The sequence below is a fragment of the Pelmatolapia mariae genome, linkage group LG10_11, assembly GCF_036321145.2.
Source record: "Pelmatolapia mariae isolate MD_Pm_ZW linkage group LG10_11, Pm_UMD_F_2, whole genome shotgun sequence".
Lineage (NCBI taxonomy): Eukaryota > Metazoa > Chordata > Actinopteri > Cichliformes > Cichlidae > Pelmatolapia > Pelmatolapia mariae.
This window is the reverse complement of record NC_086236.1, coordinates 72563396-72587210: the sequence shown is the minus strand read 5'-3', so window position 1 is coordinate 72587210 and position 23815 is coordinate 72563396. Positions and strand designations below refer to the sequence as shown.

The following is a 23815-nucleotide window of genomic DNA, read 5'->3' as shown; positions in this document are numbered from 1 at the left end:
AAACACCTGCATTAGGAATTTTCCAATCTCATAGAAGTGATGCCTCTTAATTTGGCATAGCAGGCCTTATGCCTCGGTGCACAGGTGCAGCATCATCATCTCCAGTTGCTCTTCTTGGCTACATTCAGGAAAGTCGTATCTGAGCTGCTGTTTCCATAGTTCATCCAGTTTGGCCAAGTATATTCAGTTTGTATACTACTTTGTTCCTTGCAGCTATGCCATTGATTGCCATTGTTTTATTCTGTTAGCCCACTGTCTGTGTGCATTATGTTCAGTTCTACTTCTCATGTGTCATTAGTTAGTGTTTGGGTCCTCTCTTTTCCACATCTGCACAGTGCACATTACACTTTCCATGTACACTGAGCTATGAATTTTTCAGTGCAAAATGTTGCATTGCTGCCTATATCTAAGAAAACATATATGATAGCTACCTTGTCCTCTTTCTTTGCCTTAACCTGAACTGGAACAATAGCAAGGATGCTGTTAGTGTTTTTTTTTCTTTTCTTTAACCTCTTAAGCCCCAAGCCTAACTGATCTCCTGGCTTTTGCCCCTGTTTCAGGGGGCGTTGGGCTTAAGAGGTTAAGGAATACAGGAGATTGACTTACTCTTAAAAGATTTAATTCTTTTCAAGAGTTGAAATTACATGTTACAGCATGCTGGATGTCAATGTGAACCGACAGTCTGCTTCACATAAGGATGTCCCTGTAAGCGGGGCAATACAGTTATATCACAACAACAACAAGTATTTTTATGACTATCTTCTTCTGGGAAATGATGCGGCCGGTCCTGCCGTCTCGCAACTGGATCTTCTCCCACACTTCATCCACATCTGACCTCATCTCACACCTGCTCCTTTTCCTGGGAAAAAGACAGAGAAGGAAAAGCACCTTGCTCCCTAACCTTGCTGCAATTTGCAGCCTGTTGTTTCTACTTATTGTCTAAGTCTGGGACATTCTGTTCAGACCCCCTTGCTCCAGAGAAATATCACCCTGACTTTAACTAGTTATGATGTGTAAGCATGTTTGCAAATCCTTCTGCAACTCAACATGTCAGTCTCAATAATTCAATTCAATCATGGCACCAAATTGATGGTTTTGACCTTTATTATATGGAGTGCCAACTCTAAATGAGCACAATTGCAATGTGTATATAAAAATCACATAAAAAAAGCTTTAATTAATAATTTTATACCTAACACTTCACACTAAACACTGTTGACATCCTCAATAGATCCATGAGTCCTGCATTTGGGTCCTCTCTTCTCCACATCCACATGCCCCCATTAGCTGTTTACCGTGGGGGTCGGGGGGCTGAGAGGAGGAGTTGGCAGTCTGGTCAGGGTCTAGGATGCTGGGCCTCCCTGCTGTTGCGGGACCGGGGACGGTCTGCTCATCTTCACCCCTTGGAAAAGGGCAACATCTCCTGGGTCTAGGGGCGGATTGCCCCTCTGGGGACGATGGTACCTGGAACTGGGGATATAGAGTATGTTTGGGGAGTGTGAGTGTGTGTTCAGTGTTCATTTCTGTTTGTCTCCGCGCTGGGCGAGTGCGGAGTATTTGTATATGTGTGTGTGGCAGCACAAGGTGGAAATAAAGTAATTACTCTTCACAGTTTTAAAAAGACAACGCCACCCTGGGAATTTCACCCAGAGAATACTGGAGGCAACACTAATCACTACGAAGGCAGTTAGGTTTGTTATACTCAATACAGAGACGAGGTTCAATGATAAAATAAATTGACAATTTATTAATTAAAACAACATTTAAAAGCACAGTGATAAATATCAGTGTAAAAGTATGCAAAAAAAGGTATCCAGAGCTGAGGCTTACCAGTGGAGGGCAGGGATGCCACACACAAACTCAAAAAAAAAAGAAGAAAATACACCAAGACACAAGTGCAGCACACTATCACACACTCACACTAATAAATTAAACAAGGCAGGTGTGTACACTCAGAGGATCCCACCACCAAGGCACCCTGGTCTCCTCCACGTCAGCACTCCGCATCTGAATAAAAGAAACAAAGAAAATTTAATATATTACAACAAAACTAATATGCCGTGCTGGGGGATAACCCAACTGCAGGACCACACTGGTGATCTGCAGCTAGAAAAAGGGCCTCCCACCAGTGGCGTAACAAAAATCCAAACTACAAATCAAACAGTAAAACATACAATCTGGGTAAAACTCTAAAATATGGAGCAAACGGAATCGCCGTATTGCTCCAACTTGCCGTCTGCACGGCTATAAGTTAATTATCCAGTCAGTCAATCAGTATGCACGCCAGCCGACCCGCGTGGCATGCATATGGCCGTTGTCAACGCCGACGTCCACTTTAAAGGCTGGCAGCAGTAGGAAGCAAACTTCGCAGCCGGAACAGACAGTAAAAATAAAGTAAAACAAAGCAAAGCATCACAGCAAAGCAGCAGCACTTCAATTCACGTAGCTTGGCGCAAAAGTCAGGCCCACACTTCCTGCAAAGCGTAATAAATAATTACTATAAAAGAACCACAGAAGGCAGGGAGCGTAACAGAAGTTGATTACGTACCAAGTAAGCCGTGTCATAAAACGTAAGCAGAATGGCTCAGAGGAGGCTTCTACAGCTACGACCTACAAACAATAGCTGTTTACCATCAAGCAAAGTAATATATACACTACAATGAGTAAACACCTACCAGCTGCGATGGAGGCTTCAGAAAAGTAACCCGCAACTAATCTCAGCAACACCAACAGGAAGTCAGGTGACCAAAAAGAAGGTCACAGGCAAGCGATCTAGGGACACTCAAATGGCCACTATTTATACTAGCGCCCCCTAATGCGCCAGGCTGAAAGTGGGTTGGACCGAGGGATAACATTCATCCTGCCACAATCTACCCCTCCTTTTTGCATCGTCGCCCCGACGATGGATTACAAAGACACCCAGGTTAATCCCAAGGCCTAAAAAATACAGAGACAGCATGTATTCTAAGCTCAGAAATAGAGTTTGCAGCCCCTTGTGCCACCTCCCCTGTTGGTCTTGGGAGATGATGGATGTTTGAATGCTGGCCGGCCGTGGACCGTGTGGTTCTTCGCACAACAATATTTCTTGTATCAGAGCTCGTAGTGGGAACAGGAAGAGAGCTAGATGGAACTGGTGCTGCACTCGGAGTAACTGTACAAGTGGCTGGAACATCGGAAGTTCGGTCTTCTGGCGGGAGCAACAGCTCAGAGCTACTTGGAATCACTGCCACTGGGCTGTAAGATGGTGAAACATTTACTTGAGGAGCTCCTATGCTCAGGAATAACAGGTCACTGTCACTTGATGAGTCATGTTCTGGCTCTGCGGATGATATTTCTGGTCCATGTGGGCTACCGCACGGAGCAGGCCCTTCTGATGGTGTAGGTGCCATTACCACAGCCTTCAGCAAGGTACGATGAACATGCTTCACACTGCTAGGATCATCTGCAGGTGCAATGGTATATACTGCCCCACCTCCTTTAGGTGCCTTCAGGATTCTATATACCGCTGGTTTCCATCGATCTTGGATTTTACATCTCCCTCTTCCACTCAAATCGCGCAGGAACACCAACTGCCCGTCGTTCAATGGCGCCTCTTTCACATTTTTATCATGGTGCCTCTTTCTGCGGTCGGCAGCCAATTGCAGTCGTTCCTTGGCTCCTTCATGTACAACCTGTAGCCGGGCTTGATGCTCCTGAATCCACTCGTGCACATCTCCACTGATGGGGTCCGGTACTCTGCCCAACAGAAAGTCCACTGGCAACCTGGGTTCTTGCCCAAACATCAATAAGAATGGAGTTTCCCCAGTAGCCTGACGGGGAGTGGTATTATAACAGTAGAGTAACTGGGGCAAACATACATTCCAGTCTCTTTTTCTGGATACTGGCAGGGTCCGCAACAAATTGTGCAAAGTCCTATTAAAACGTTCGCACTGACCATTTCCAGCCGGATGATAAGGAGTAGTATGGGACTTCTCAATACCATAAAACTTGCAGAGCTGCTGGATCAGGGAGCTTTCAAAGTTACGACCCTGATCGGAATGAATACGGGCAGGTACACCAAACTTCGAAAACCACTCAGTTACAAGAACCTGGGCCACTGTAGCAGCACATTGGTCACAAGTGGGGACAGCCAATGTATACTTGCTGAAAACATCAGTCATTACCAAGACATTCTCCAGCCCATTCCGGGAGGGTTCAAGCAGGGTGTAATCAATGGCCAAGATTTCATTTGGTCGAGAGGCCAACAAATGTCCCATGAAACTTTGAGCTGCTGGTTGGGTGTCTTTTGCAACTTGGCAACATTCACATCTCTGACACCAGCGAGCTACCTCAGCAGACATACCTGGCCAGTAGCACCGCGAGCGGAGAAGCGCTAGAGTCCTTTCCACACCTTGATGGCCGTGCTCCTGATGAACATGAGTCAGCACCTGCTCAATTAGCGCACTAGGCAGCAAAAGCTGAAGTACCACCTCGGCACCATCAGGGCGATGAACCTGACGATACAGAACTCCATCCCTTTCAATCAGACGATCCCATTGTCGTAGCAGCACCAGAGCAGGTGGGGAAAGCTGCTGTCGCTCCTCAAAGCTGGGTCGCTGCTTCCGTCTCCAGAACACCAGGATCTCCTTTATCACTGGGTCGACCTGTTGGAGGGTATGAAGATCAGGAGTAGTGAGATGGGGCAAAACTGTAATGGCAGCTTGGGATACCTCAGCTGGTCCCAGCCACAAGGCTTGTTGAAGAGGTTCAGGCAAGGCTGTACCAGGAACCATGGCTTTAATTTCCTGAAGATCGGATGGATGCTGGCGAGATAAAGCGTCTGCATTCTTATTACTTCTTCCTGACCTGTACTTTAAGTCGAAGTCAAACGAAGCGAGCTGAGCTGCCCAGCGCTGTTCAGTAGCCCCAAGTTTAGCAGAAGACAAGTGACTAAGAGGATTGTTGTCGGTGTAAACAATACACTTGTGGCCCAACAAGTACTCTCTAAACTTCTCAGTCATGGCCCACTTAAGTGCCAAAAACTCCAGCTTCATTGAGCTATAATTTAGCATATTGCGCTCAGTAGGCCTCAAACCCCGACTGGCATAGGCTATTGGCCTCACCTTACCTCCCTGCTCCTGGGAGAGCACTGCCCCTAGGCCGCCATGGTTGGCATCCACTTCTAAAATAAAAGGCAAAGAGAAATCTGCATAAGCAAGCACTGGTGCTGTTGTCAGTTTAGTCTTTAATGCCTCAAAACTTTGAGCACACGCTGCAGTCCAGTTCTCCGCTACACCATGCTCTGACCTCTTCTTTGATTTTCTGCCTCCCCACTCTGCCACCAGTCTATGCAGGGGTGCCGCCAACTTGGCAAAACCCTCTACAAAACGGCGATAATAGCTGGCAAACCCAAGAAAGGAGCGTAGTTCCGAAACAGTTTTAGGAGGCTGCCAGTTAGCCACAACTTCCACCTTACTAGGGTCCGTGGAGACGCCCTGATCGGAGATGACGTGGCCCAAGTAGCGAACCTCCCGCTGGAAAAAAGCACATTTGGCAAGCTTTGCTTTCAAACCCTCCTGCTGAAGCCGACCTAGCACCACATCCAGCCGCTCAAGATGTTGCTGTACTGTTGATGAGAAGATTACAATGTCATCAAAATAGAGAAGCAGAGACTGGCACTGTTGATCACCGAAAAGGCGTTGCATTAGTCTCTGGAAGGTGCTAGGGGCATTACAGAGCCCAAATGGCATTCGGTTCCACTCAAATAGGCCGAAAGGAGTACAGAAGGCAGTCTTGGGCCTATCCTCTTCCGTAACTGGGACCTGATTGTAGCCACTTGCTAAATCCATGGTGGAAAACCAACGGGCACCAGTCAGCGCATCTAGGGACTCTTCAATGCGCGGCAGGGGGAATGCATCTTTCCTTGTCTTGTTGTTCAATTGCCGATAATCAACACACATGCGTGGGCTGCCATCCTTTTTCTTAACGAGCACGATGGGAGAAGCATAGGGGCTGCTACTCTCTCTAATCACCTTGGCCCCTAGTAACTGATTAATATGCTCTTTCACAACCTCATACTCTGAAGGGGGGATGCGCCTATAACGCTGCCGCACGGGGATATCATCTAAGAGCGGAATGTCATGGGAGATCAAGTTAGTGCAACCCAAATCAGTGTCATGAGCCGAAAAGACCGAGCTGTATTTCTTAAGGAGAGACCTCACCTGTCCCTGTTCCTCTGCTGACAGTTTAGACAAATCAATTCCTGCCATCTGATCCTGCACAGTAGGAGTTGCGGTGTGAGAGGCCATTGTTGCTACGTTCGGGGGTATTTCTGTCACACCAGCAGGCAAACTGACCACGTAAACATCCTCCAGGGTCCCTATAACAGTCCTGGGATGAAGCAAGACCGCTGTGGTCCCTACATTAACAACTGGTATGTATGCAGTACCTCTAACCACTCGAACCAATGCAGGGGACGCTAAAAGTCCAGCAGGCAAGTTAACATCATTGGGTTCAAATAACACGGTGGCACCTGAATATTGCTCAGAACAGGTGGCAGCCACTATTTTCATTACACCACCTGGAATGCAACATGCTCGCTTACCTCTCACTCTCACATGGCCAGACAAATCCAGTGGGGCTCTTATACTAACATCATGGCACTTTTGCAGCGCATGCACAAGGGGTTTAGGGGCCTCTGTGACAGAGCCCAAACTAAACAATGCTTCACCATGTTGCCCAAAAAGCTCGTGGTAACACTTCCGAATTACATTCATCCCCAATACACCCGGAACCGTGGAAGGTCCTGCACCTGGAGGATCTTTAACGATCAGCACGCCACACTGTGGAAGAAACTTACCACAGAGTTCTACACTTAGCTCGATATAGCCAAGGTAGGGAATGGACAAGCCATTAGCCGCTTTAAGCTGCAACCAATGACAAGCTTGGAGACGCTCTTGACCCCAGGACTCAAAATGCTGGCGGAAAAAGCTTTCAGTAATGGTGGAGACCATGGACCCTGTATCAACCAAACAAGGTACCTTTATACCGCCCATGTCCACATCTATATGCGGACAGGATGAAATTAATTTGGAGACTGCCTCTGGACCATTAGAAACAACCCTTGAGCCAATAGACACCCCACCCGAACTGTGGCTCGGCAATACGGAGGGTGCTAGTTTTCCGAAGCAGTATTTAAAGGAGAGTGCCTGCGATTATGCAGAGGGGCCTGCGAAGGAGGCCGGGAACGAGGAACGCGTTCCCCATCACACTCCCGAGCAAAATGTCCAGGTTGCTGACAACGTCGGCATATAATGGAATCGCTCTGTCCTGAGCGAGACATTCGATGGGGGCCCTGTAATCGAGCAATGCTCTGAGTGAGCTGATTAAGTTGCTCCTGCTGGCGCTTTAACAATTCCTTCATCTCACTCATCTCAGACAGATGGGTGGACTGGGCTATTCCTGAAGGACCGCTATGGACCCCATACTGAATGCCATAGACAGAAGGAACAGAACTGCTTCTATGTCTAACACCACTAGGCAACCCTTCGCGTTCCCACCTAATAGCTTCCCCTCTAATCTCCAGCAAGGTCAGGGTTGGCTGCCTCCTTACTAGCTGCTTTAACTCACGCCACAACGTGCTGTCTAAGACCTGTTCAACAAATTGATCTCTTAATAAAACATCAGCATTGGGCATGCCATTAGGGGCACTCGATTTAACTTTTTCCATAAGACCCAAGAGGGCGAGGGAAAACTCTTGCAGTGTCTCACCTTCCTGCTGTTTTCTAGAGAAGAAAGCTTCCTGCAATGCTACATAGGAGTCTGAACAGCCATAAAGTTCTTGCAATATAGTGATGATCTTAGTGGGATCAGTCCTCTCTGCACTAGAGCGATATTTAATCTCCTCACGTGCTTCCCCTTCCAGGTGGTCAAACAGGAAAAATGCTTTATCAGCCAAAGACAAATGACGTGCTCTAGCACAACCTTCTATTTCCTCCAACCATTCATTCAACCCTATACCTGATTTTCCTCTAAACATAGGGCATTTTCTGTCACGGGGCACAAAAACTAGTCTCTCTGCTACAGAGACACTAGCAGTTGGGGGGTTAACAGATGATGCAGTTGAAGTAGAAGGTGTAGCACTAGTACCTGACCCAACAGACCTCTCCTGACGCAGCCTCTCATTGTCTGCTTTCAGCTGCGCGATCAAGTCCCTGAGTTCCTGTAACTCTTCCTCCATCTCTGTAACACAGCTGTGGAATCCCACACCAAAGTAGCTGCTGCTTTGCTTTTATCCTGTACAAAATAAATTTTAAAAAACAGTTTACGTTACACCAGAAAATAAAAAGGAACACACGTCTCTGTTTTTAAAGAGTATATCCTGTCGACCAACGCCAAGTTTGTGGCAGCACAAGGTGGAAATAAAGTAATTACTCTTCACAGTTTTAAAAAGACAACGCCACCCTGGGAATTTCACCCAGAGAATACTGGAGGCAACACTAATCACTACGAAGGCAGTTAGGTTTGTTATACTCAATACAGAGACGAGGTTCAATGATAAAATAAATTGACAATTTATTAATTAAAACAACATTTAAAAGCACAGTGATAAATATCAGTGTAAAAGTATGCAAAAAAAGGTATCCAGAGCTGAGGCTTACCAGTGGAGGGCAGGGATGCCACACACAAACTCAAAAAAAAAGAAGAAAATACACCAAGACACAAGTGCAGCACACTATCACACACTCACACTAATAAATTAAACAAGGCAGGTGTGTACACTCAGAGGATCCCACCACCAAGGCACCCTGGTCTCCTCCACGTCAGCACTCCGCATCTGAATAAAAGAAACAAAGAAAATTTAATATATTACAACAAAACTAATATGCCGTGCTGGGGGATAACCCAACTGCAGGACCACACTGGTGATCTGCAGCTAGAAAAAGGGCCTCCCACCAGTGGCGTAACAAAAATCCAAACTACAAATCAAACAGTAAAACATACAATCTGGGTAAAACTCTAAAATATGGAGCAAACGGAATCGCCGTATTGCTCCAACTTGCCGTCTGCACGGCTATAAGTTAATTATCCAGTCAGTCAATCAGTATGCACGCCAGCCGACCCGCGTGGCATGCATATGGCCGTTGTCAACGCCGACGTCCACTTTAAAGGCTGGCAGCAGTAGGAAGCAAACTTCGCAGCCGGAACAGACAGTAAAAATAAAGTAAAACAAAGCAAAGCATCACAGCAAAGCAGCAGCACTTCAATTCACGTAGCTTGGCGCAAAAGTCAGGCCCACACTTCCTGCAAAGCGTAATAAATAATTACTATAAAAGAACCACAGAAGGCAGGGAGCGTAACAGAAGTTGATTACGTACCAAGTAAGCCGTGTCATAAAACGTAAGCAGAATGGCTCAGAGGAGGCTTCTACAGCTACGACCTACAAACAATAGCTGTTTACCATCAAGCAAAGTAATATATACACTACAATGAGTAAACACCTACCAGCTGCGATGGAGGCTTCAGAAAAGTAACCCGCAACTAATCTCAGCAACACCAACAGGAAGTCAGGTGACCAAAAAGAAGGTCACAGGCAAGCGATCTAGGGACACTCAAATGGCCACTATTTATACTAGCGCCCCCTAATGCGCCAGGCTGAAAGTGGGTTGGACCGAGGGATAACATTCATCCTGCCACATGTGCATGAGGGTGGAAATGCATGTTTGTGTCCGTGTGTGTCTGTTTGTCTATGTCTATGTGTCAGGCCGGGTCTTAGACTCCACCTTTCTGGGAACATTTCTAAGGTGTGGGGGTCTATTTCCCCTCACCGCACTCCCTGCCAGTGGCTGATGCCCTCGTCCGTTAGTGCATTGGTGGTTTTCAGTGTCCGGGGCTGGGCGCTTAGGTACGTACTGGCTGCTTGGCAGGGCCTGGCACTTGTAGCTAGGTCAGGCCCCTTCCAGGGGGTGTGAGGCCCTTGGACCTCAGCCCCTGAGCCCAGGGCACGGTCCGCTCTGGCGCGGCTGGATCTCCTCCATGCCTGCTTCACGCCCTGGGGGCAGGGCTATGGCTGCCCACACCCTCTAGCAGATCGTTACATGGAGAAACTTTTTGAATACAAGCGTGCTCACGGACACAGATGTGCACACAGGTGTACACACGGGTGTTCACAGACACACACTGTATTTCCTTGGCTGCTGCCTCAAAGCATACTGTGCACTGTTGGTCTTGCATGCTGCTCAGTAGCATTCAATATTTTTTATTTACTGTTACTGTACTTATCTAGGTTGCTGTGGTCTCCCTACTGTTTTATTCTCTTTTTGCTTGTTTTCTTTTCTTTTTCTTTGTTCCAACATGTTATTAAGCTGATTTTATTTTGTGTGTCTTCTCTCAGTGTTCCTCTTCCCCTCTGTTTTTCCTTCCCTCCCTATCTTTCTTTATCCCTTTCCTATCCCCCATTCATGTCTGTCCATTCTGTAAAAACTTAAAATAAATGCTACTATTCCTAACACTTCACAATAAACACCGTCCACAGCCTCAGCAGACCCGTGAGTCCTGCGTTTGGGTCCTCTCTTCTCCACATCTGCACAGCGAACATGACACTTTCCATGTAGACTGAGCTAATTCATGAATTTTTCAGTGCAAAACGTTGCATTGCTGCCTATGTCTTAGTGACAGTCACCATGTCATCATTTTTTTTGCCTTAACCTGAATTGGAACAATAGCAAGGATGCTATCTCTGTTCCTGGCACCAATACCACAGCATAGTGTATTAGCTGTCTCCACAAACCCACTGATCACAGACTGCTTCTCATCATGTTGTGGTGGCTCTTCCTTTGGTATAGCTTTGTCCTTGCTCACTGTGTGTAATACGTTTGGATAAGCCAGTGAATGGAATTCACTGTTTGATTACTTCTCACAAAACTTACTCATATGACCCTGTTTTAAGCAGCTGAAACAAAGTCCCTTCCCATGGAGAAAGTGTCGTTTGTCTTTGTGTAGAGATTTCCTCACTTTCTTACATTGAGCCATGGTATCATCCATCCATCCATCCATCCATGATAAGCGTTACGTTCCACACTAACAGTCCAGGGGATGAGGGGAAGTAACAAAACGTGTGTAGATTGAAAAAGGAGAGAAAGAGGCAAAAGGGTTAAATTCAAAGGTTTTAGTAACGTTTCAACAATACTAACTCAAAAAGACGGTCAAGCCGCTATCACCTTTTAAAAAGAAAACGCAACAAAACTCAGTAGTTGGTCAAAGCCCTGAAAAATAAGTAAAACAAAAGGTTAATCACCAAACGCACTCCTCTCCACAGAGCAGAAGTAATCAAGCAGCACGCACACACACAGTACCTCCAACTGCTGATGGGAGTCAACTGTACCCAACAGACAGCACCTAGGCAGGAGAGAAAAAAAGACCACATCCACACCAGGGCAATTTCAGGAGGAGGCCCTGCTAGGGCCGTAACACCCCCTCCCATAAATAGACACCCATGGTTTGTCAAAAGGTTCTACCTGTTGCGATAACCAAACCAATTAATCAAGACCGTAATCGTTGCACCACCAGATTGTAGGCTTTCCACCTACCAAAATCCATTTAGGCATCACCTGCGAAAGCTGCCAACCCCATCTCAGTGGGTAGGCCAAGCAGAGAAGCCCAGACCTCCCTCTCTCCACCCACCTCCTCCAGCTTGTCCGGGGCAATACCAAGGTGTTCCAAGGCCTGGTGACAGATGTAATCTCTCCAGCATGTCCTGGGTCTGCCCTGGGGCCTCCTCCCTGTGGCACATGCCCGGAACATCTCGCCCAGAAGGCGCACAGGATGCATTCTTGTCAGAGGCCTGAACCACCTCAACTGGCTCCTTCGATGTCGAGGAGCAGCGGCTCTACTCTGAGCCCCCTCCAGATGGCCGAACTTCTCACCCTATCTCTCAGGGAGAGGCCAGCCACTCTTCGGAGGAAGCCCATTTCCACCGCTTGTATCCATGATCTCGTTCTTTCGGTCACTACCCACAGTTCACGACCATAGGTGAGGGTAGGAACATAGATCGACCGGTAAATTGAGAGCTTCGCTTTTACACTGAGCTCTCTCTTCACCACAACAGACTGGCACAGCCTCTGCATCACTGCAGCTTCAGCACCAATCTGTCTGTCGATCTCCCGCTCCCTTCTCTCGTCACTCGTGAACAAGACCCCGAGATACTTAAACTCTTCCACTGGTTGTCCCTGACTCAGAGCCGGCATACCACCCTTTTCCGGCTAAGTACCATGGCCTCAGATTTGGAGGTGCTGATTCTTATTCCTACCACTTCACACTCGGCTGTGAACCGTTCCAAGGTGAGCTGGAGGCCATCCCCTGATGAAGCCAAAAGAACCACATCATCTGCAAAAAGCAGAGATGAGATTCTGAGACCAACCAAGTAAAAGCCTTCTGCCACCTGTCTACGCTTATAAATTCTGTCCATAAAAGTTATGAACAGAATCGGTGACAAAGGGCAGCCCTGGAGGAGCCCATCACCCACCAGGAAAGAGTCCAACTTATTGCCGGCTATGCGGACCAAGCTCTTGCAACGGTTGTATAAGGATTAAATGGCCCATAGCAATGGGCCAGTGACCCCATACACAGGACTCCCCGAGGGACACGGTTGAATGCCTTCTCTAGGTCCACAAAACACATGTAGACTGGTTGGGCAAACTCCCATGCACCCTCAAGTTGTCACGGTTTGGCAGGACAAACCGTGGGGATGTGGGAATGAGGACCCAAATGCTGGACTCTGTGCAGTTTACAGTGCGTTTATTTACATTGCAGTAAATATTAACACAAATAATCCCCGTGCATTTCCCTGACTCCCGTTTCGTGTCTTCCTCCCCAATAAGTCCGTGTCTTGTGCTCTCCACTCCCGTGTGTCTCCACTCTCTGTGCTCGCTGCTCTGGCTTTCCATGCTCTTTCTGCGGGAAATAATAGAAGCAGCTGTTAGGACACTCCACAATAGCAGGCATGCACTTACTGACTTGACCTAAACTGGAAGACTTACTTGGAGTCTCACGCAATGATCCCGCGTCGGTGAAGGCTTCACCACACCATTAAGTAGCTCCCTCCGCCGACGCTGATCCGCTGCAGGTGTGTGGCATCCTCCTTGGGCGTGGATAGTCATCCAGAGGCCTGACGGTGCCTGTAGCCCGGCCTCCTGGCCACAGCCCCAACCACACACACCTCCCTATACATAGATACATGGAACAAAACCCCCAGACCGCGGAACAGTGCACACACATACACCAAATAATAATAATAATAATAACAACAACAACAGTCCACACTGCTCACGGACCCTGAGTCCTCCAGAGCTGGGTCCGTGAAACAAGTATCCTTAAGAGGATGAAGATCTGATCCAGTGTTCCACAACCAGGACAAAAACTGCATTGTTCCTCCTGTATCCGAGGTTTGACTAACAGACGGACTCTCCTTTCTAGCACCCTGGCATAGACCTTCCCAGGGAGGCTGAGGAGTGTGATTCCCCTGTAGTTGGAACACACCCTCTGGTCCCCTTTCTTAAAGATGGGGACCACCACCCCAGTCTACCAATCCAGGGATACTGCCCCTGATCTCCACGCAACATTGTAGGCGTGTCAACCAAGACAGCCCTACAACATCCAGAGCCTTCAGGAACTTGGGGCGGACCTCTGCCACCAAGGAGTTGTTTAACTGGCTCAGTGACCTCGCCCCCGGCGGGTCATCCCTTTAGTCCCCAGACTCTGCTTCCTCCACAGAAGGCGTGCCAGTGGGATTAAGGAGGTCCTCGAAGTATTCCTTCCACCGCCCGACAATTTTCTCAGTCAAAGTCAGCAACGCTCCACCCGCACTATACACAATACAGGTAGAACACTGTTTTCCCCTCCTGACTTGCCTGACGGTTTGCCAGAATCTCTTCGAGGCAGTCCGAAAGTCTTTTTCCATGGGCTCTCTGAACCCCTCCCACACCCGAGTTTTTGCTTCAGCCACTGCCTGCCCCACGTTCCGCTTGGCCTGTCGGTACCTATCAGCTGCCTCCGAAGTCCCACAGGCTAACCAAGCCCGACTCCTTCTTCAGCTTGGTGGCTCCCCTCACCTCTGGTGTCCACCATGTGGTTCGGGGGTTACCACCACGACGGGTACCAACGACTTGTGGCCGCAGCTCAGCGCAGTGGCTTTGGCAATGGAGATGCTGAACATGGTCCTTTCGGCCTCAATGTCCCCAGTCTCCCTCAGAATGCTGTTGAAGTTCTGCTGGAAATGTGCGTTGAAGATCTCACAGACCAGGACCTCTGCTAGGCGTTCCTAACTGTACGTTTAGGCACGCCAGGTCTGTCCAGCGTCCTCCCCTGCCACCTGATCCAACTCAGCACCAGGTGGTGATCAGTTGACAGCTCAGCCCCTCTCTTTACCCGAGTGTCCAGAATATATGGCCTTAGGTCTGGTGATACCATTACAAAATCAATCATTGACCTTTGGCCTAGAGTACTCTTATGTTCGAACATGGTCTTTGTTATGGCCAAACTGTGGTTTGCACAGAAGTCCAATATCAAAACACCGCTCAGGTTCAGATTCGGGAGGCGGTTCCTCCCAATTGCGCCCCTCCAGGTCTCACTGTTGTTGCCCACGTGAGCATTGAAGTCTTCCAGTAGGACAACAGAGTCCTCAGGCAGAGCACCCTCCAGTACCCCACCCATGGACTCCAAGAAGGCTGGGTACTCTGAACCGCCACTCAGCGCATAAGCGCAGACGATGGTCAGGGCCCGTTCCAGACCCGGAGGTCCAGGGAACAAACCCTCTTGTCCACTGGGAGAAACCCCAACAGACAGGCAGTAAGCGGAGGAGATACCAGGATACCCACCCCAGCCCGCCGCCTCTCACCAGGGGTAACTCCAGACTGAGACACAGTCCTGCCCCTCTCCAGGAGACTGGTTCCAGAGCCCAAGCCGTGCATTTAGATGAGCCTGACTATCTCTAGCCGGTATCTCTCAACCTCATGCATTAACTCAGTCTTCTATCCCTCCAGAAAGGTGACATTCCATGTCCAATTGCCAGTCTCCAGGGTGTTCCCCAGTAACCCTGTCCCAGGCAGGGTTAACTGTTCCCTCCCTCTTCTCATAGGGGTTTTCTGAATGGCTCTTTGTCTGGTCCCTCACCCAGTACCAATTTGCCACGGAATACCCTACCAGGGGGCAAAAGCCTCCAGACAACATAGCCCTTGGGATCCCTGGGACACACAAACCCCTCCACCGCAATAAGGTAGCGATTTGCGGAGGGGGCCATGGTATGCTTACTATGGCAAAAGAGAGCGGGGTTGATGAAAGCAGCGGTAGACCTAGCGAGTCCCTTTTTGCTTTCTGCATTTTTGGCTTTGCATTAATACTGCTTGAGTGGTTCACAGGTGTGTCTGTTGTTGTAAAAATTGTCTTGCCAATCTTCCTCTCTAATTTGAGATTTGGTGGAAACTTTGCTGATGCCTTATTGCTGTCATTTATATAGCCAAACAATGGCTGTAGCACTAACTTAGCTTGTGTGTTAACTTGACAAGGTACATAAACTTAGGTGGTCATACTTCTTTCTCCTTGATGTCAAGGATAATACACCTCTCTATGCCACAGAAATCCAGCATTGGTTGGCTTCACGTCGCCTTTTTCTGGATTCATATTTAGACAATGGCATATTAGCTCCCCGGGCTATCCAGAAGGGCATTGCTCCAAAAAGTAAACGAAAAAAAATAAAAATAGAAAATCTTTATTGCTTTGCCAGGACCTCCATAACATTGTTTTGCTGTTGCATTACAGCAAACAAAGTGAGAAAGAACTGTTACCTGAAGATTAGTGTTTGGCTTGTCTGATAGCTGGGAGTATTAGCTGATTAAGACTGGATGGTTGGCATCCTATTTTGCTCACTATCAGCATTGCCATAATGCCCCTAGCCACTCCATGATGATTACAGTGTAGCACAGTTGGTTGAATTTGGATGGCAAATAATCTTTATGAATCTTTTTGAATTTTTGTCATCTTCCATGAATCTCTGTTTAGCTTCTTCACCTTATTGACAGTTGCGAGCTCAATATAGCAAATTGCAGCAATAACCCACAAGAAAAGACACAAAGGATAGCTGTTCATGTGTAGTTCACCAGTCATTAGCGGGTCATTCGCTGCTAGGTAGCTTAAAAATGTATTCTAATAAGTCCCGTGTCCAGTGCCCCCTCCTTTATCCACCAGTAACTGCACTTACTTGCTGTGCTGAAAAGCTGAGGAGATTACCAAAATGGTGAATCCCCGCCTAGTTTTGTGTCCATGTGCTGCAGTAAAGTCAGTTTTCACACAAATCTCACAGCGGAAAAACAAGCTGGTAGTTAGACAATATACATGTCCTTGTGCAGCTGAAATCATGCACAAAGTCCGCTTGTAGTGGAAAACGGACAAATATTTATTTCCACATCTTTACCGTACTTTGCAAGACACAGTATGATAACTGTTTGACTCAACGGCCAAGTAGAAACTCCACTACTCCACAGTGCAGAAGTCTGACTGCTCACCATTTGTGGATTTACAGTTTATCGAAGGAACAGTATGTACAAATTAAATAAGTAGGAAAACAAAAAAACCTGAATCCAACTGAGAAATGTCACGTTTATCTCATGAACATTTTCTTTGAATTTTCCAGATAGAAACGATGGAGTCTGTTATTGAACTGCTTCAAGAAACTCTGGCTGCTCTGAATGACCAGGAGCTCAGCAAATTCAAGAAACAAATTCATCATCAGAAATCTGACTTTCCATTGACACGGTACATGAGGACAGACCTGCAGGACACAGTGTTTATGATGGTGCTGACTTACGGCCAACAGTCAGTGGAGAAGACCATGAAGGTCTTAAAGGAGATGAAGAGGACTGATCTGGCTCAGAGGCTGTCAGACTGCAGCTCACTGCCTAGAAGTAAGACAACAAAATCAAAACTCATTACAAACATAAAACTGGCATGTCTTCTAAGTAAAGTCTTCTTCTTTGACATTATGTATAATATTGTAATAAAGACAAAAGAAAACACATATTTAGGTACTTTGTCAGAAGGAGTAAAAATTACTCCTTCATACTGTTTATTATTGCTGAGGAGGTTTCAGTGTAATTCTGCATATTGTCCATTTTTCCAAAGTCATATTTCCTGAATAATTGTCAGTTAGTTGTTAAATGTGTTTGTCATGAGTGACTTTGAGCACTTTTCTCCTCAGAGAAACACTCTGTGGATGAACGACGCTCTGCACTGATCCACAAAGTGAGTCATGTCACATCTCTCTGATTCAGTACAAGACAGCAGGCTGAAAGTCAGAGTACTAAAGTATCATCAGTTCTCATGTTGAGTCATTTTTCTCATGATTTCTGCTGGATGTTTGTGACAAACTGAAGCTTCATTCAGTTTGACTTCTTCAGCAGTAATTTTCTCCAACACTAATGTCAGGATGTCTTTACCACTGAGGATGAGCTGAGGAAATGTCAGCATGTACATTTGTCCTGACTCTTCAACAGGACAGAGAAATCTGAAAACATCAAACACTTTAAAGATGAAACTTTATTCTACTTACAAATATTTGATAAAAAATATGGAAAATCTGAATCAGAATACTTTATTAATCCCAAAGATAATTATTTGGGTTGCTCCAACACAGTAACTGCAATAGACTAAACAATTTAAACAATACAATATGTTACAGATTTTACAAATTTAAGAAATAGCACTAATAAAAAATATACAAATCGTTCAATTATAAATATGAAGAATTTACAGAGGTGATTATAAATAAATATCAAGAATATTGACAAGAATATTACAGAGGGGGATATATAATGGATATTTGACTCTAACCTGTAAACTTTGTCATTTGCTGATTTACTAATAGCAAATAAAAGCTTTAGCTCAGTGGGATGAGCCGGCGACCATATGGGTGGAGAGCAGTAGGCCAGAGTCCTGGTCCGAGTTTGCTGCATGTTTTCCCCTCTCTCTATCTCTCCCTGCTTTCCTGTCTCTCTACACTGTCTCTATCGAGAAAAGGCTCAAAAAATTAATAATAATAAATCATGGAAATATTCTCAATAAATTTTAGTTTTTAGCTGCACATTATGAGAGAAGAACTGCAGCCTGAATAAATAAAAACAAAAGCTATTGAATATTTTAAAAAAGGATCATGCCTTCTGCTTTCATAAGCATACTAGAACTGATAAAAAAAACCGTGTCACGTAAATTAATTGTTTGTTCCAGGTGGCAACAATGGCAGCTGTTAAACATCTGCTTTTAGAAACTTTGAGTAATTTGAACGGCAATGAGCTTGAGAAATTCAAGAAAATCCTGCAGTTGATTTTTCCTTGGAAGAATCTGTCATATATCTCATGGAAGTTGAATCCATCATCAAACAGAGCAGTTATAGTGAATCTGTTGGTGGATAAACTTGGTCAGCAGTCTGTGGAGGTGACCAGAGAAGTTTTCATGTACATGAACAGAACTGATCTGGTGCAGAAGTTACCAGAGAGCAGCTCAGCATCCAGAGGTAAGACCAACATGCATGAGTGTAAACTCTGTGTCATCAACAGGTGTTTGTGTTGGTGGTGTCATGGTGGTGCAGTGGTTAGCACTGTCTCCTCACAGCATGAAGGTTGTGTGTTTGAGCCTCCTGGTTGGCTGGAACCTTTCTGTGTGGAGTTTGCATGTTCTCCCTGTGCCTGCATGCTTTTCCTCAGAGTGCTCTGGTTTCCAGTCCAAACACATGCTTGTTGGCTTTATTGATGGTTCTAAATTAGCTTTAGGTTGTCTGTTTTTGTTTATTATTCCATGAGTAACACTGTGAATGTACTCTGTCTCTCTCTGTGACAACTTCAGCCCTAAGCTGAACAAGGGATGGCTGGATGGCATTTTTGGGGGGTTGTGTGTTTCATTTGTCGTTTTACTGCATGTTTTGTTATTTTTCCTTTAAATCATCTGTGTCGTCTGAAGGCTGATTCTACTTGGATGTGATGATGTTTGAATCCTCAGAGTTGATTGTAAATGTCTTTCCTCCTCAGAGAAACACTCTGTGGATGAACATGGAGCTGCACTGTTGAAGAGAGTGAGTGTGACTTTAACTCAGCTTTCATTCAGTAGATTCAGGCTGTAAATCATCCTCATCTTGAACATTATACATGATGAAACAGACAAAGCATCTTTGAAACTGGATGCTTCTCACAGTGTTAATGTGGAGCTCTGCAGCAATAATGTTTCCACTGATGACAGAGTGAAGGATCTACTACTGAAGATAAAACCAGGAAATGTCATCTTTTCTTTGTCTTTGAAATCAAAAGTATTCAAATATTTTATTGTCATGAGATATTATGTTATTGTAGTTTATACACTCATTCTACCTTTTTAATGTAAAAACTGAAAAACTTAACATGAACTTTCTCTTAGAGAAAAAAACATGTTTTTAGTCCTGATGGAAAGAAAATAATATTTTCTTATGATACCCAAGCTTTGCAGACACCTTAATGAAGACTACTGTTATGGTCCTGGGTCAATGACCCAGTGTTTTGAGTTTTGCTTTATTATTGAACTTTGATTTTGTCAGAATTTATCATTTCTAGTCTTTTCGTTTCAATGACTAGTGTTCTGGTTTTGTCTTTGTGTTCCATGGTTGCTCTGTTTCCCCTGTCAGCTGTATACGCTTGTCAAGTCCGCGTCTCTCTGTTATGTTTCCTGTTTTACTTTGTAACTATGTGTCTCATGTTAGTGTGTCTAGTTTAGTTTCCCCTGGTCTTGTTGTGTTTGATTTTACTCCCTGGTGTGCTCTCTTAATGTGTCCCATTCCGTTGTTATTTCTCCGTGTATTTTAGCTCTGTGTCTCTCTCAGTCAGTGTCGTCCCCTCTTCATGCTCTGTGTTTTTCTCTACGTGCTCCCTGTGATCCTCATGTTTAGTTTCTCGTTTCCATGTTTACTCATGTCTAGCATTAATTTCCAGTTTGTAGTTTATGTTTGTTTTTTGCGTGTTTATTTTTTGTGGAGTTTTGCACTGCAATAAAGCAGCCTTTTTAAGTTTATTAGTGAGAACGGGTTGCAGTCCGAGTGTTTTGCGTTAGAGTCCTACATCCTGCCTGGACACAGCCGTTCTGAAAAATATAAATATTATAATGAAGATATGCGTTTTCATTAATACTTCATATGTCTACTACAGAGAGACTTAGGAAATTAAGTGAAAGAAATTTTTAAATCATCCAACAGAGATATTATACAGTAACTTTATAAATTATTTGGGTTTTTCAGGAAAAAGCACTGGAAGCTGTTAGACAGATTCTCCTGGAAACACTGAATGAATTCAGTCAAAAGGATCTCGGTAAATGTATCCTGTTGCTGCCATTCACCTGCTTTAAGATGGGCCTGCCACAAATAGAGATGTATACAAACAAGGCAGAGAGACTTGTGGATCTGATGGTGGATAAACTTGGTCATCAGTCTGTGGAGGTGACCATGGAGGTTTTAACAGACATGAACAGACCTGATCTGATGCTGAGGCTGTCAGAGAGCAGCTCAGGTAAGACCAAAAGAAATCATGTTACAGAAGTTTGTGTAACTCAAAAATATTTAATATTGACATTTTTATAAGTTTATTGTGAATTTCTAGAAGCAGTGTTGGGAAGGTTACTTTTAAAATGTATTCCATTACAGATTACAAAATACATGCCACAAAATGTATTTTGTAACGTATTCCGTTACGTTTCTCAATGAGAGTAACGTATCCTGAATACTATGGAATACTTAATATATTATCATGCTTTTTATAATTACATGAATGTACTATTGCTGTGTGATTTATTACTTTTACTGAAGGTTTTTAAATCTCAATATAAAATTAGGTAAGGCTGCACTTTTTGCAGCGATCTCGTATAGAAAACTATTCCGCGCGTATATAAAACAGATCTGCGGCTCCGAACCGTAAAGGCATAAAACTGTAAAGGGACCTCTGGCTAATACGTCGGGCTCGTAGCCGAAAACTAGCTTTACTTTGTTGTCTGGGTCAAGTTTGCTAGCGAGAGACAGAGAGAGGCGCTGAAAGGCTGCTCCAACGGAACTTATTGTTTCGGAGGAAAACACGAACACAGTGTACAGTCGAGTCTTAATAGCTTACTTACAACTGGGCTCGTCAGGCACTCTTCTTGGCTGCAGTGGTTATTATTATATTTACATGCTTCCAGCTCCCGTTTCTGCTCCGTGACAGCTCGTACTTTTCGACTCCCCTTTTTCTCCCTCCCTCGCTCACAAACACATAACGGGTATGGCAGTCCATTCTCCCTGCAGCACGGACTACACTGCCCATGAGGCTGCATTCTTTAGGGCTATGCCTGTAACACTCTCCCTATTGCCTTCATATCAAATCATTTTTTGTATACTAATTTTTAAAAATATTTCTTCACGTCATCATGCAGGCTGCAAGCAGGGGTGACATGGGCCAGGAGATTGAGATCCAGGCATTACAGTCTCTTCATGCGTGTTTTGTTTGGGTTTCGACCTGCGTGGAATTATCAAAAATAGGGAGGGGACAACCTAACATATGAAACAGGAAAATGCTGCCGTGTAATCTATTCATTTCAACAAAATAACTGTATTCTGAATACCACCTTTTTAAACGGTAACTATTATGGAATACAATTACTCATATTTTGTATTGTAAATATGTAACGCCGGTACATGTATTCTGTTACTCCCCAACACGGTGTTCAAGTAACTTTAAATCAACAATGACATACATCAAAATAAACAGGAAACACAACAGACCTCCAAAAATAAGTTTGCATAAATCATCAGAACTGAATCCAACCTTTCTCTCTCTCTCTGTCTGTCTTGTTCTGACATCACTGGTGAGAATATTTGAATTCATCAACTTTTGATCATCTTAGACGTCACTCAGCTGCACGTCCTGCTGAACATGTTGTTCTGATGTTGAAGCAGCACTGCACAGCATAAAGTGATCAAACAGCAAACATGTGGACAGTTAGAGGATGATTTTATATGTCAGCATAACATCATTCATTTGAATTCTTTGTGTCTCAACAAGGACGAAAAACTGAAAGAAGTTCAGAGCTTGAAGGTTGTCAGAGCATGACGGTAATCCCTTCCATTCATCCATTTATTCCTAAAGTTTCTTTCTGTTTGTTTCTTTCTGTGAGATTACAAAAATCAACATGTGTACTTATTGACTAAAGTGACTGTCCTCTGCAGCAGGACACCAGTGATTGGACTAAACTTGAACCTGAGGTGAACAGTACAGATGCAGACGAGGCTCCAACTTACAGGTAAATCAACTTCCTGAATGCTGCAGCACAGCAAACTGGAACTACAGGAAACAGTTCAGCTTTGGATTTATTCCCAGAGGAAATTCTTCATTTTGCATCCAATTCACACGACTACTCTCTGTGTTTCCATTCACTCTGTTGTTCCTTCATGAGTGTGTATTTCATTCCTGTTTCAGCCTTCAGTCTGCAGCAGGACACTTTGAATGCAGAGTCTCGGGCTTGCGCTGGGTCTGTAAGGGAAAGACCAGCTTTCAGTACCAGTTTAGATCTTGGGAGGGACACATGGAGAGGATGGAGAGCAGACAATACATGCCTGCAGGTCCTCTGATGGACGTCACAGTCACTGCTGGGAAGTTAAATGAAGTTCACCTGCCACACTGGATCTGCATCGGTAAGAGGACATGAAGGAAGAATTTTAGATGTTTGACATTTCTGACAGTGAGCGCACAAACTGTTATAAACTGTTCTTCTCACCATGTTTGTGTTGTTGTGTTCTCCTGCAGATGACATCCCTGACATATTGGACAAGTTTGCAGTCGTTCACATAGATGACTGTGGAGATGTTGTGGAAAAAGTGTCTGAGGTCACACCAACACATGTCAAGTTAACTGAACCAAATTTCTCGATAATAGCGGCTCTGATACGTTTCATATTTCCTCCAAAAATCAGCTGTTACATGTTGATGTACTATAAACTCAACACATCTTTCCTCAAACTCCACGTCTACCTGATACGACAGGATCCTGCTCTGGAACAGGTAACTGAACATCTTAATGATGTAAATGTGAAACAGGACAAGATTCCAAACATTAGGACCGACTGACAAAAGACAAAAGAGACACTGAAAGAAGAATGTTTTTGGTTATTTTTTTTAATACATTGAACCCAATGGGAAAATGTGTCTACTGGTAGAATAAATGTCTCTGATTTTAGGTACATTCTTTTTTTTTTCTTAAAACGATGATTCATAGATTTTTTTTGGAAACAATCCAAACAAAAACAAATCATCACAACCAAATACAAACAGGAAGAGAAAGAAAAAAACAAATACAGGTACATGAGTGACAAATCTAGATGTCTGGGTCAAAATATGTACAGTGTTCCACATTTAAAGTCAAGGAAGGAAAAGAAAAAGAAAGGTGTGTGTGTGTGTGTGTGTGTGTGGGGGGGGGGGGGGGGGGGGGGGGGTTTACAGACATTAATTATTATGTTTTAAAACAAAATGTGATCCCCCTTTATGTATTTGCACAGCAAGGTCACGAGGTGGGTGATCAAGCAAAGGCCGCTATATCCTATAGAATGCATCACAATTGTCCTTTATAATGGCACTAAGGTGCTCCATTGGCAACAACTTGAATGTTTCTCTGTACCATTGTGTAACAGTGGGGGGCGTCTCTGAATCCATTGAAACAGAGCACATAGCCTCGCTAAATGTAAAAGTTTACATAACAAAAGCATTTGTACAGAAGACAGAGAAAGCCCAGAATATTTTGTAATCATGGTTTTT

At 44.9% G+C, this 23815-nt stretch overlaps 1 protein-coding gene across 1 annotated transcript in view; it reads left to right on the top strand.

Moving 5' to 3' along the window:
* The window catches only part of LOC134635566 (uncharacterized), a 61719-nt gene that overhangs the window by 28347 nt on the left and 9557 nt on the right, over positions 1-23815 (top strand). Inside the window, exons 15-23 of the mRNA XM_063484940.1 lie at positions 16664-16934; positions 17228-17271; positions 18253-18538; positions 19050-19093; positions 20282-20549; positions 22071-22120; positions 22235-22308; positions 22485-22699; positions 22812-23065. Of these exons, the coding sequence (XP_063341010.1) occupies positions 16664-16934; positions 17228-17271; positions 18253-18538; positions 19050-19093; positions 20282-20549; positions 22071-22120; positions 22235-22308; positions 22485-22699; positions 22812-23065 (1506 nt within the window). The remainder of the gene's footprint in view (positions 1-16663; positions 16935-17227; positions 17272-18252; positions 18539-19049; positions 19094-20281; positions 20550-22070; positions 22121-22234; positions 22309-22484; positions 22700-22811; positions 23066-23815) is intronic.